Source organism: Pholcus phalangioides, unplaced genomic scaffold (assembly GCF_987345545.1).
Source record: "Pholcus phalangioides strain wild (caught in Gottingen) unplaced genomic scaffold, Ppha-v1.0 ptg000015l_1, whole genome shotgun sequence".
In the NCBI taxonomy this organism is placed as follows: Eukaryota; Metazoa; Arthropoda; class Arachnida; order Araneae; family Pholcidae; genus Pholcus; species Pholcus phalangioides.
Genome location: NW_028301608.1, coordinates 87,242,312 through 87,254,996, shown reverse-complemented (window position 1 = coordinate 87,254,996; position 12,685 = coordinate 87,242,312). Strand labels below are relative to the sequence as shown.

General features: G+C 35.5%; 1 protein-coding gene across 2 annotated transcripts in view; it reads right to left on the bottom strand.

Moving 5' to 3' along the window:
* Window positions 1-12,685, bottom strand: part of CSN1b (COP9 signalosome subunit 1b) — a 19,476-nt gene extending 6,791 nt beyond the window's left edge. Inside the window, exons 1-7 of one of the 2 annotated variants that reach the window (XM_089244684.1) lie at window positions 12,607-12,685; window positions 9,229-9,330; window positions 9,010-9,099; window positions 6,432-6,613; window positions 4,852-5,013; window positions 4,587-4,722; window positions 4,314-4,391 (exon numbers count right to left, since the gene is read on the bottom strand). In XM_089244684.1, the coding sequence (XP_089100810.1) occupies window positions 4,314-4,391; window positions 4,587-4,722; window positions 4,852-5,013; window positions 6,432-6,613; window positions 9,010-9,099; window positions 9,229-9,234 (654 nt within the window). In that variant the 5' untranslated portion in view covers window positions 9,235-9,330; window positions 12,607-12,685. Of the gene's footprint in view, window positions 1-4,313; window positions 4,392-4,586; window positions 4,723-4,851; window positions 5,014-6,431; window positions 6,614-9,009; window positions 9,100-9,228; window positions 9,331-12,567 lie in introns of both variants that reach the window. The other variant, XM_089244683.1, reaches the window with a different exon arrangement.

Genomic DNA, 12,685 nt, shown 5'->3' with positions numbered 1-12,685 from the left:
ATGTGTGAGAGAGTAACATTACATCCTTTCTAAGTAACAGTAGTAATGCCTTTCCCCCCCCCCCATAGGGGCCGTTCAAGTATTACGTCATCATAGATGGGGGGGAGGGGGGTTTCCGATTTGCTGACTTTTGATGACAAGGGGGGAGGCTGAATAACGCTTACGTCATCAACCACCCTTTATGAAAATATGAGTTAGGATTCGGGGGGGGGGGGCAGAGCTGATGACGAAATTTTGCTGACAAGGGGGGGGGGGTGGTCAAAAATGGCTAAAAATTTGCTTATATAATACTTGAATGGCCCATATTGCTATCCACAACCCATCTTAAAATCAATTTAAGCAGGAAAAACTTCAAAACGGGAAAAAATTTTCACATTTAAAGAAGGAAAAAAAAAATGAAATAACACAAAATTTGATGAGAGAATTTGTCCCATCTACATTCTAGTGGATTTTTCATTATGTTATGCTATGAATGACAGTATACAAAATGTACTCAAACTTTTTTTAACTAGTATAAATTGATTTACATAATTAGGTTTGTATAATATCTTCCAACAAATTAAGAAATTTACTATAATGATTGATTTAAAAAAAAACTAAAATTACATTTTTAACAATATTATTTTAAATTATTAAATTAAAATATTACTTAAACTACTGAATTAAATAAATTATTTAAATTATTAAATTAACTAAATTATTTTAATTGTTAGGGGCCGTTCAAGTATTACGTCATCATCGATGGAGGGGGGGGGGTTTATGACTTGCTGACTTTTGATGACAAGGGGGGAGGGGGGGGTTTCGATAATGCTTACGTCATCAACTACCCTTTATGAAAATATGAGTTAGGATTCAGAGGGGCAGAGCTGATGACGAAATTTTGCTGACAAGGGGGAAAGGGAGGGGGTCAAAAATGGCTAAAAATTTGCTTACGTAATACTTGAACGGCCCCTTATACGTTGAGGGAGGGCAATCCATCCTTCCCCCCCCCCCCCAACGTCAATGGCAGAGCCTACTGATGTATACATGATGTATATCAATTGTCATCTGCCGCACCTCTAAGACCTTCAAGTCTATCTGCACCTATGGCTGGACTGGGAAGGGTTGCGTGGGTCTACTCTTTTACAGGCGGAGGAGGTACCAAAATAATACTGCCCTTGGGTGAGGGAGAAAAATCAGTTTTGAAATTGTTTGGTTTTTGAGAGAAAAATTTGTAAATATATATTTTCCTTTTTTTTTACACACAACATACACCCCTGCAAAAACAACATTTACTACTTTACCCAGAAACAATATAATTTTGCCCCCCCCCCCCGTAATTTTTAACAGAAAAAGACTCCGCGGTCTTCCCCGGTAAATTTCCCATGAACCTTGTAAGCACCAACGTGGCGACTTTTTTCCGCGCCAACCAATCGCCGTTTTTGCGGCGGTCAATTCAAGATGGCTGACAAAGGGAACATAAAATTACAAAAAAATATATAATTTATAACATGAATCAACCAAATATGCGGCAATATGCGAAAATCGATAGAAATATATCGGGAAATACGGAAAATTAGGATAAAATTAACACAAAAATCGAATCAACGACATACGAGGTTTATAAATGCGGTTGATAGGTAGCCCTGACAGCAGCATCCATAAACTCTATTTTAGCGCGAATATAGTCGCCACGTTAGCTCGGACTCCTCCCGTAATTTTCAAAGAACAAAAACAGTGAATTCGCCCCCACCCGGGGCACTCGATTTACCATGGCCGTAATACGATATTTTTTCTGGAGGGGAAATGTAATTTTACTGCCCCTTGACTGTGAAATTCGATAATTTTGCAAAGGAATTTATTTCCTTTTCTTAAATATACCATTCTATCAAAAATTCCATTCGAGGCATTGCCCCCCCCCCCCAGTTTTGGATTTGATCACGGTATGTAGCAACCCGGGCCACAAGTACGTACGAAAATTTACTATCGCCCGGGGCCGGTATCCATTTTTAATAACGGAAAAAAGAGTAAACTCGGCACCCTTCCTCGTTCAACACCCGTGGAACCAGACCCCGCCCTCTCCTATTGCGGTCGTAACAGCGACTCGACACAAAAACGTTGTAATAACTTCCGAGGTCTGAAAAGGGGATTTTTTTACACAACACCGAGAATGGAGCGCAATATGTCGATATTAAGTCAACAATCAGCATCGTGAAGATGCTCTAAATTAAGTTACGACCAGAAGCGGATAAAGGTCAGTTGATGACGGCCCGGGCTTAAAAAAAAATTAATATTACGCCCCTTAAATTAGGAAAAAAGTATAAAGTAGGGGCCAAAGGCGCGGTCGGTGTGCCCACCGTTAAATCCGCCTCTATGTACGGCTCGCATGCACGTTAACTGAGTTTTCATCAGCCTGATGACCAATTTTCATCTGATTTGGTTAAACTGAACGTTGAATCCGAAGGTTTTTAACAACTGGCTGTTGCGAAGATATATTTTGGAAAGAGAAAATTCAACCGGAAAGTGAAAGGACGTGGGTTCGATTCCCAGCAGGGGCAGCTGAAATTTTCTCTCTTTCCAAAATATATCTTCGCAACAGCCAGTTGTTAAAAACCTTCGTATGGTAGCAGAGAGTGACGTCCTCCTTCCATAAACGTTGAATTGCAGGATTCTGTGATCTTATCATAAATAGTTCTCCTTTCGATCATATCTGGGGCTACGGTTTCTTGCTGAGATTTAAATCCAGTTAGAAAAATAGTACGAATTTTATTTCTAGATAGATCGCGATTTTCAGTCGGATGATATTTTATTTTATTGTAAGTAAATTCAAAATACTTGCGAGCTGCTTTAACGTTGGCCAGCTACAAGAGTATTCTCCAAAGCGTACTAATAATACGCTTAATACGTATTAATAGTACGCATCTTTAATATGCGCGCTTTGGTATTCTCCCGCTGCGCGTAAGTTAGTTTCTGCACGGGCTCTCTTTATAAACTCGCTCAATGTAAATGAGCCTTTAAATCGTCATTTCAAATATTTAAAAAAATTAATGAAAGTAACGATAGAACAAACAACAAATGTAACTTGCTCGATGCTCCAAGAAAGGAATTCGGCCCTTAGGACTAAAACTTTTTAAAACAAATAAAATAAAGGATCAATTTTAAAATAAGATGAAAATGAAAGAACGAGTGGGGAAATAAGAAAGAATGGTAGTAGAGGAGGGGAAAAAATTCTTTGTTGTAAATACGCCTTTTACGCTATTTTTTTCCGACCGGCTTTTCCATAAAATGACGACTCTTAACTATAAGGAGCTTTCTTTCCAAGCGCCTTGAAATCAAGTTATGCTGACGTCACACGGTATGCTCCCGGGAAGATAAAGACGCCTTCATATATATATAGGGGTTCCTTGTACGATCGTAGTTCAATGAAGGGAGGGAGAAAATTAGCGACCTTGAACCGGTAAAGTTCCTCCTTGAAGAAAAGAAAAACACTGACAGCCGAAAAGCGCGCGAGACCGAGGTTTTTTTGCTAAAAAAAGTGGAAAAAGTGACCTGGGCCCGAAAATAGGTAATAAAAGTGACCAACTTCTAAAAAAGTGACTTTTAGGGAAAAAAGTGACCCGTGCCGAGCCCTGCATATCAGAGTACTGCATATTATTTGGATACTTTTTCAAATTAGAAGTATGCCTCTAGGATCAACAGTTCACCAGTAAAATGTCATACACCCTGTTACCTATGCACCCTGTATAATAGATGATGATAATATGAAAGAATATGAGATGGTGATTGCAATTCTACGGGTATTCATGATGTTACAGAGCAGCAATAAAAAATTCAAATATTAGAAAAATTTGGTGCTTCAAAAACTTGTCAACGAGAGAGTGAGAACTTTGATTAACATCAAGAACTACGAAGAAATCTAGGTCAATGGTTGTGGAACACTTTTCAATGATTTTGGCCAAATCAAAATTGAAGTTATTATAACTGGTAGGGTTACATGGATGCCAATACACAGACATATAGAAGTGTGAGGTTGTGTCTGTAAAATATATTGGTTAACATGCTTGCAAGAAAATCTGGGAGATAAAAAGCGACAATTAAATTTTCCTTCCGAAGTTCGCCTCAGCAAAATGCATTGCAGGCCGAGAAAAACTAAAGAAATTTTATCTGATTCTTGTGACGAAACTTGGTAGCATTTGTTCATGCAACAGAGAGATTTTCAAATAAAAATCTGCACAGAAATTTACTAAAAACACTCATCAGCTATAATTTCAGGTCCTTGAAAATTTTAATTTATATTATACAAAACAGCAATAAGATGGATCTTTAAATCTCACTTCTGCTACTTCAGGAGTGACTTCTGCCTTGTTAACATACGTAAGCACATGGGACCAATTCTGGAGGTACACACTGACCTAAAATGCAACACAAATATACAAATGTTGGTTTAATCCCATCGAGGGAAAGAAATTCTGTCAAAAAAATCAATACACTTACTAATGTAAGCGTATTACAATAAAAACTGAAAATTTAAAAATATACAAATGCTTGATACATAGAGGCTCAAATTAAGTATATTCCCATTCTATATATACATAACACAAGCTTACCTTGATAACATTCAAGCACATGTTGATGAGATGTTTCCCACTAGTGCAATAGTCTCTTGCCCTTGAATAGCATTTCAATGCATTGCTCAGGTCACCGCAATCCAAATAATGATCACCTAAATCATCATGTCCTCGCCTGAAGAAATAATATTTAAAAAAACCCATAGAACAATGATTGAGTTATTAATTACATACAATGATTTTGAGGGGAAAAAAATTCAATTAAAACATAAAAGAAAACACAAAGATGTCAAAGAATTTTCACCTAATGCTCTCTTTGATGGAATTGCTTTTGTAATTTTTCAAATCTGTGTCCAGCTTTTCTAACTTCAGCCCAGCTTTCTTGCTTTTAGATTCAATCCACTGAGTATCAAGAGGTATTATGGAGGCATTTAAGCCACCGGTGACATCTGGCAGATTCGAGGTTCTAACAAAGAAAATAAAAGAGAAACCGTGAAAGTACCATATGAGGCATAAGAATTATGAATTCAAAATCACGAACCTACAGACTGAAACAAAATGTAATCAGATCTCTGTGATCAGCATTGTATTACATTCCGCAAGAAATATGTCATGTCGATAGCATAATTCATACATTAGTTTCATACAACTGAAAGTATACATTTATCGCTTTTTGACTCGCTGGCATTATTTCATGCTGGGATATACTTCCTGAATAGATATTATTATACCATAATCAATAATGCATTATAAAATCCTGTTTCGCATGCAGAATACATTTAATAACACATTCTAAAAAATATTTTGATATACCCTCCTCAGTCTCTACAATGCCTGTGAGAGACGCTGGACACTTTAAAAAACATCCACCTAGCTAAATGAAATGCTAACACAAACATCAAAATTTGTTCTATATGTTGTAAATATTTGGTAGTAAGTTATTAATACACATCTGCAAATGGGAAACTGATTTTAGGCTGTACCACAGTTAAAAATAAACATAAAAAATGTAAAATTAAAAGTTTCTTTCAGGACCAAGGAGGATACAGTTATACAGATTACTTACAATAGTAATTTGTTCCAAGACTGATAACGTAAGTCAAAGTATTTTTTTTTTTTTTAATGAGAGGATGTGAATGAGGGGTGATGTTAGTCAAGGGGGAACACAAGTTAAGTATCACTGCAGTTAGATATTTTTTTAAATCGCTTTACCGGCCAGATAACATTTTTAAATGGTGTAAATTAGCCTGCAGGTCAGAGTTTGTACACCCGTGCATTACAGCATTTTATAACTTGAATACCAGCTAGTGTATTTTTGAAAGTTTTTGCAAGTGCATTTACAAGTTTTGAAATGGATATATTTCCCACATATAGTAACACTGTTGAGGTGGTTTTCCTCAGAGACCACAACAAGGGAATTGCACAATTTGCTGGAAAAGATGGCTGAAAAATCCCAAAACTAGAGAAATTGTAACCAAGAAAGTTTGAGAAGAATTAAATATACTACTCAAACAAAATATGAATGTAATCAATAAAAAATAGACAGTATCTGGATTTTTCCCATCTCTATATCATTTTTTTTAAACATGTCAATTGTGATGGAATTCACAACAGATAGTAATCAATTCCATGTACTCATATTCCCATGACATCACAACTTTCATTTGCTCCATCAATGGATACTACACTTTGATCTCAGTCAAATTATATATAAGAGCATGCACCCACTTACTGTGTATTGATTATCTCTACAGAATGTGTTAATTGAAAAAAAAAATTAATACTGAAAATAAAGAATTCACATTGACAAAATTAAAGCAAAACATGGAAATGTATGGAATTTGGAACTGATTATGTTATATATTTACTAAAGTTGTTCATTACCCAGCAGCATCCATCAGCTTTCGATGCAATTGTTGATACATCTGAACATTGTAAGTGTTCTTGACATGTATCAGTGCCATCTTCAAAGCTTCAATTCGCATCGTTGGACAGTGATCAGCGATGTACATAAGCCTGTATAATTTTGCCAACCCTGTATAACTATTTATGTAGCTCTCCAAATCCTTGAAATGGGGGAAAACATGAGTAAAAATGCGTGAATTTTCATAAATGAAATAAATAAATTTACAATTTTTATTCCACAAGAAATAAAATATATTAATTCCTATTAACCTCTACCACAAAATGTTTATAAAAAAAACCTACAGCATAGGTGCCAACTCTCAGAATTGAAAAATCTGTAGTTTATCATGCAATTTTACGCCAAAGTTTCAAAACATCACCAATGAAAGAAAAAACTGGGGGATTTTTTTGGATTAGGGGTGAATACATATGACCAGTTTTCCTGAGATGTTCCTATATTTTTTGCCGTTCCGATTTTTTTATAAGAATGCCCCCCCCCCCCAGTTTTATTTTCACCAATTTTTTTACCCTTCACCAAAATCAAGGATTAAAATTATTTTGCCAACCTATAAACGTAAGTTATGACTATAAATATAATATTATATCTCACATATTTGTCATATTGAACTTTTTTTTCGTAGAATTCATTTTAATCCTGTGATTTAGCTCATTTCCCGCCATTAGTGATTTTAGCAATAATTGGCCACTTTGCTTATTCTTGGCACCAAATTTGACAACAATCATCAATTTTCCGCAAAAGAAATTCAGATTTCCTGAGAAAACAAGGTCAGCTTGGAATTGCAAGGACTAAGACAGTATTTTCTTTAAGAATTTTTCATTCATGCAAATCACAATTTGGAGTTTTTTAGGGATTTTTCCATAACGATACAAAAAATCAGAAGAATCCAGTTTCTGACCAGAAGATTTTAATAAGGTTGAAAAATCGGAAGCATTAGCACCTATGCATACAGTCATTCTTTGGAGTGTTATCAGTCTCTAGCAAACATCATGAGGTTTGCTTTGCCACTGAAGGGAAATGCCATCTGATAATCACAACCCAGAAGAAACACTGTTTTCATTAGTCACAAGTGATATGAAAGTTTATGTATGCCTTAAAAAAAAAAGTTATATGCCTAATTAATATCCTCCAAAAATGAATCAAAGGACGGCAAAAAATAAATAAAAGGATGACCAAAAATACAAAAATGTTGTACAAAAAAATCAGATTTTCCCTTTTACAATAAATGCATTGCATTCAGATATGTTGAAATTTAGTGAAATAAAAAATTACAAATAATAATGCCCCCTCCCCACACGAACTACTAGTCAACACTGCCAAACTACTAAATAATGAGATACCTTAACAACTATTTTTCAAAAACCTCATTCAATTTATAATGCCAGAACATCAGCAATCTCAAACAGGGTCAACGATAAGAAAAGTAAAAGTTTGCTATCCAGCTGATGTTGGATACAGGTGTTGCGCTTACATGAAAAATTCAGTTTTTCAGACCAGTTCCATCAGTTATTAGGTAAAATCTATGGGTGCATTTGTTAGTTTATATGAAGAGTTATTGTGCTGCAGCATTTTTTCCAGACATTATAAAGTCAGAACTCATCAGTTCTTTTGGATAGTGTAAAAATATTTCACACCAATAAGAAGAGCTGTTTGTCTTAAACGAATAATATGCACCTAGTTACAACTGCATGAGTGCAATTCTCAAACTCAAAAAAATCTATAATTTGTCACATGACGAAATATTTTGTCACCAAAAACATGTCATAAAAATAGAAGGGAAAGTTGAAGATTTTTCAGGGTGTCTTATACGACCCATTTTTCTGGGACATCCCATATTTCCACCACCCACCCACCCCACCCCCCATAATTTTGGCCCTCCCAACTTTGTTTATATAAAAATTGTCTCATTTCTTCTCCTATTTTTAACAAAGCCTACTTGACTTGACCTTTTATGGGTGCAGATACGTTGAAAAGGGGCACTAAAAATTAAGCTGATATTATTACGACTATAAATATTGATTAAATGTTTTTTTCCCCCTGTCGAATTTGTTTGAATCCCCTGATTCACAGTATCACTGTTTCCTGCCATTGACGATTTTAGCAATAACTGAAAACTCTGCTGTTTTGGTACCATATTTTGCGACAACTGGTATAATTTCCGGTATTTTCCCCCGAGAAAACATGGCCATTTCGAGATTGCAAAGACTGAGGGATTTGCTTTCAAGATTTTTAATTTCTGCGGAGTACAATTTAAGAATTTTTAGGGATTTTTCTAAAAGCCATATGAAAAATCGGAAGCATTGGCTCCTATGCAACTGCAGATAAATAAAAGGAAAAATCTTGATATAGTCAAAGACATTTTTATATATATTCCCATACAACAATTTCTATATTTAGCAGCACATCAGATGTCCCTAATTTTTCACACAAATCATGTACTCATTGCAACATAAGAGACGCGCCTAGGGTTTCTCAGGCATGTTTATGGAGGGGGGAATAAGTGGTATATACCAACAATCAAGTAAATAAGAAACTTACCAGTGTAGAATTTTCAACCACATACGATTCTTCTTCTGAAACCTCATTATCATCCGGAGGTGCATCAACTTGCATTGGTTCAACTGAAATCTGCAAAATCAGGAATTGTAACTCCTCAACAATAAAAACAGCAATAATTCATATACATATGTTTCACCCTAAGCAATCATTATGACCAAAATCAGGAAACAGGTGCAAAATTAGAAAAACAAAACTTACCTGCATTTTTGTGATGTGATCTTCAAAACGACGGTGAATTCTCACAGCAATTCACTGAAGAACCAAGCAGAGGAATGAAATAGTTTGAAAAGGGATTCAGAACTGCAAAAGAAACTTCATTAATACTGTAAATAATACATAAAATCTGGGCTTGACAAATAAAGAAAAAATATAGGCAGCAACCACATATTTTATGAGCCAAGCGCATTTCTTTTGCCCACTAATTATCACATATGAATAAATTTAGGTGCCAATACCATTTTTTTTCAGTTGTGATGGAGACATGGTGCCTGGGATGTGTTAAACCCTGAATAGAACATTTATTTTTTTGGATTTTTAAGTGGGCGACTCATAAAATATTAACACAGCCGCGTTTCGACTTACAAACGGGATCTGCTCTAAGCATTATCTTTAAGTCAAATTATTTGTAAATGGAATCTTACCAATTTGATGCCAATTCATTGTTTTAGGATCAGAAACAGAAAGAAGGAAAAGCAATTCTAGTTAAAAAAATTTTGTCAAATATTGTCAAATTTCAAAGTGAAATCTAATTCTTGTATGAAGCCTCTGTGGTGATCGAGTGGTCATAGTGACAGGACTCACTTCTTGAGAACCCGTGTTTGAACCATCCTCCCACCAGCACCACAACGATGGTTGGCTGACGTTGGTTTTTTGTGGTCTCCAACTTTGAGCCAATCTCTCAGTTAGTCTTACAACAGAAAACAACAGGCCTACAACAGTACAAATATTCAAGCATAATACACTTCACTCACAATTTGAAATATAGATGGCAGCTTATCCGAGGATGATGTCACTCTTCACTATCCATACGAAAGTTTTTAACAGCTGGCTGATGTGAAGATATGTTTTAGGAATGAGAGAAAACTCAACTACCTTTGGGGGGAATCGAACCCACATCCTTTCACTTTCCAAGCGAACACCTTGGACCACTAGATAGTGGTCAACCACTAGATAGTAGTAACAACCACTAGGTTGTTATACCTGGACATTTATTTTGGAAACAGCTACAGAATAATCTTTTTTTCTTTACTGGAAATTTTCTAGCCTGTTGGCACTTTTTTTCCAGTCTGCTATTTTCTCTCATTGGCATTTTTTTCCGGCTGGCTATCTCCACCAGCCTGTAGGTTTTCCATTTCTTTTCATTTGTATAATACTGTTGGTCATTATTTTGTGGATTTTTATTCTGTGATTTTACTGTTGGTGCTTTTTTCCCCAATTGGTTATTTTCTTCGATTGGCGTTTTTTCTGTTGGCTATTGTTATTACCTCCAGCTTCTAAGTTGCCATTTCCTTTTTTTTTTTTTGCTGTTGGCCATCGTCTGAAGATGAAGTCCCCCCTAGAGGTTGCTAATAATAATAAGCTTTTGTGTTTAAGAATACCAGCATTTAAATCTAGTTTGGTAGTATTATGAATTTTTTTTGTACCATATATACCATTTTCCTTGTAAGTTACATCCAGTTTTTCTTACTGGACTATACCATTTTGGACCTAGTTTCCCAGAATTTAAATCCAGCAATCTGTTTTCTTTTTACCAAACCCAGAGAGGATTTATTGCCTAGGCTATTACTTTACCAAACATCAACTCTAATCATATCGCTATATTGAAATTTACTGCCACTACTGAGATGGGTTGGAAATGAAGACGCTGTCTACTGGTGGTCACCTCAAGTTAGGGAAAATGTCTATATCCTCCCTCGGGTTGGAACCCAGGACTGTGACAGCAACCGTCATAGTGGTAGACGTGCATCTTACTACCATGCCACTTGGGTGCTTATTGCCTAGGCTGTGATATTATTTTAAATAGCGGTTCTCAACCTTTATATGACACACTGTCTTTTTTAGTGTATATAATTTCTATTGCTGAGCCTCTTTATTTATTTTACTGGTTTAATTTTCATTGAGCAGCAGAGCCCCTGGGAAGTGCACATGGAACACTAGTTTAGAGAACCACTGATTTAAAAGTTTCCTGTTTTTATTCATAACTCCTGTTGTTTATTTTATAAGTTGCTTCACCTGGATCCTGCATCTGGTCTAAGATGTTATATTTTTAATCCAAATCCTTATGTTGTTGTTTTGCTTGTTATTTTCATTTGTTTTTCATAGTAATTTTTTTTCGTTTTAACAGCCCCCAAAGCAGAATGTTTTATGCTGTTCTGCAACGAGTCCTTGACCGACCGGAAATGTTTTGCTGCAAAAATTCCCACGATAGTGTTTTCTGCACCTTTCTTAAAATTGTCCCAGATTGTTCTGCAGTAGTACTGACTGTTCTGCGATGTGCCTCACAGATTCTGAAATATTTTGCTTTGGGGCTGACACCATAGTATCATCCCTTTTCCACGATGAATTGGCGGTTTTTCTTTTTTTAGCAAGAAAATAGTCTAAAAGAATGACTCTTTCACTCTGAGTGACTTCCCATCATGCTTACCGACGTTTTTCTTGCCAAACAAAAAAAAACCCTGTTAACAAACTGCTAAAAAAGGGATTATGCTATAACTGTCCCAAAGTTATTTTTTTCATAATCAAAACATGACACCATTTCTTTCTTGGCGATTTGTTGTCATGCTTTAGGACTTTTTTTTTTCTGTCAACACATCGCCAAAAAGAGGATTATAGTACCGCTATTCCGCAGTTACATTGTTTGTAAATAATTGAATCCTCTGGACTTAAACCGATTACTAGAACTACAGAATTATAAGAGGTTACTACTACTGAACCATATATACACCTCGTCAATATTCCTCTGTGGATCTTCTAACGAATCGGTACATGTTTTAATGTGTGTGTGTATGCGTGGTGAACCTGATGTGAAGTTTGTTCCTGTGTAATGATATATGTGCTTCAATCTGCAACCAATTTTTTCTAACTACGAGTGAAAGTTACATTATAAGAGGCTAAATACCAATTAAATTTGAATACTCCGCTTGCCGTTCTCAATTTTATCACAATTTCACGAGCATTCAGTCAACTCAAAGAATAAAAAATATTGCGGCGATTTTAAGAATTTGCCATACTCATTTTACACGCTACATCTGAGAAATTTCCGAATCCTTTACAAGGCCTAACATAACAAATACTCTTCTATAATATATTATTTCACGATAAATATTTTTAAATTTATTCGCTGTGTTAAGGCTATTAAAGTATTGAGCGTATTTAAAATTTCGTTACTGAGAGTTGAGCAAATAATATTCCGGTTTCGGGAACCCTTTCACTCTCATCCCCCGTGAACACGAAATAAAACTCTAGCATGAAAAAAAAAATTGTTAAGCATATATATAATCAATCAATAAAGCATCAATTAATAAGTTTTATTTATACTTGAATATTCTTTGTTCGAGAATAAATATAAAGCTCTACCAAATCCAATTTCACCCGCAAATAAGTAAAACTCAACCTCAAATGGGAACAAATAAACAAATACATGAAGCAATGAATA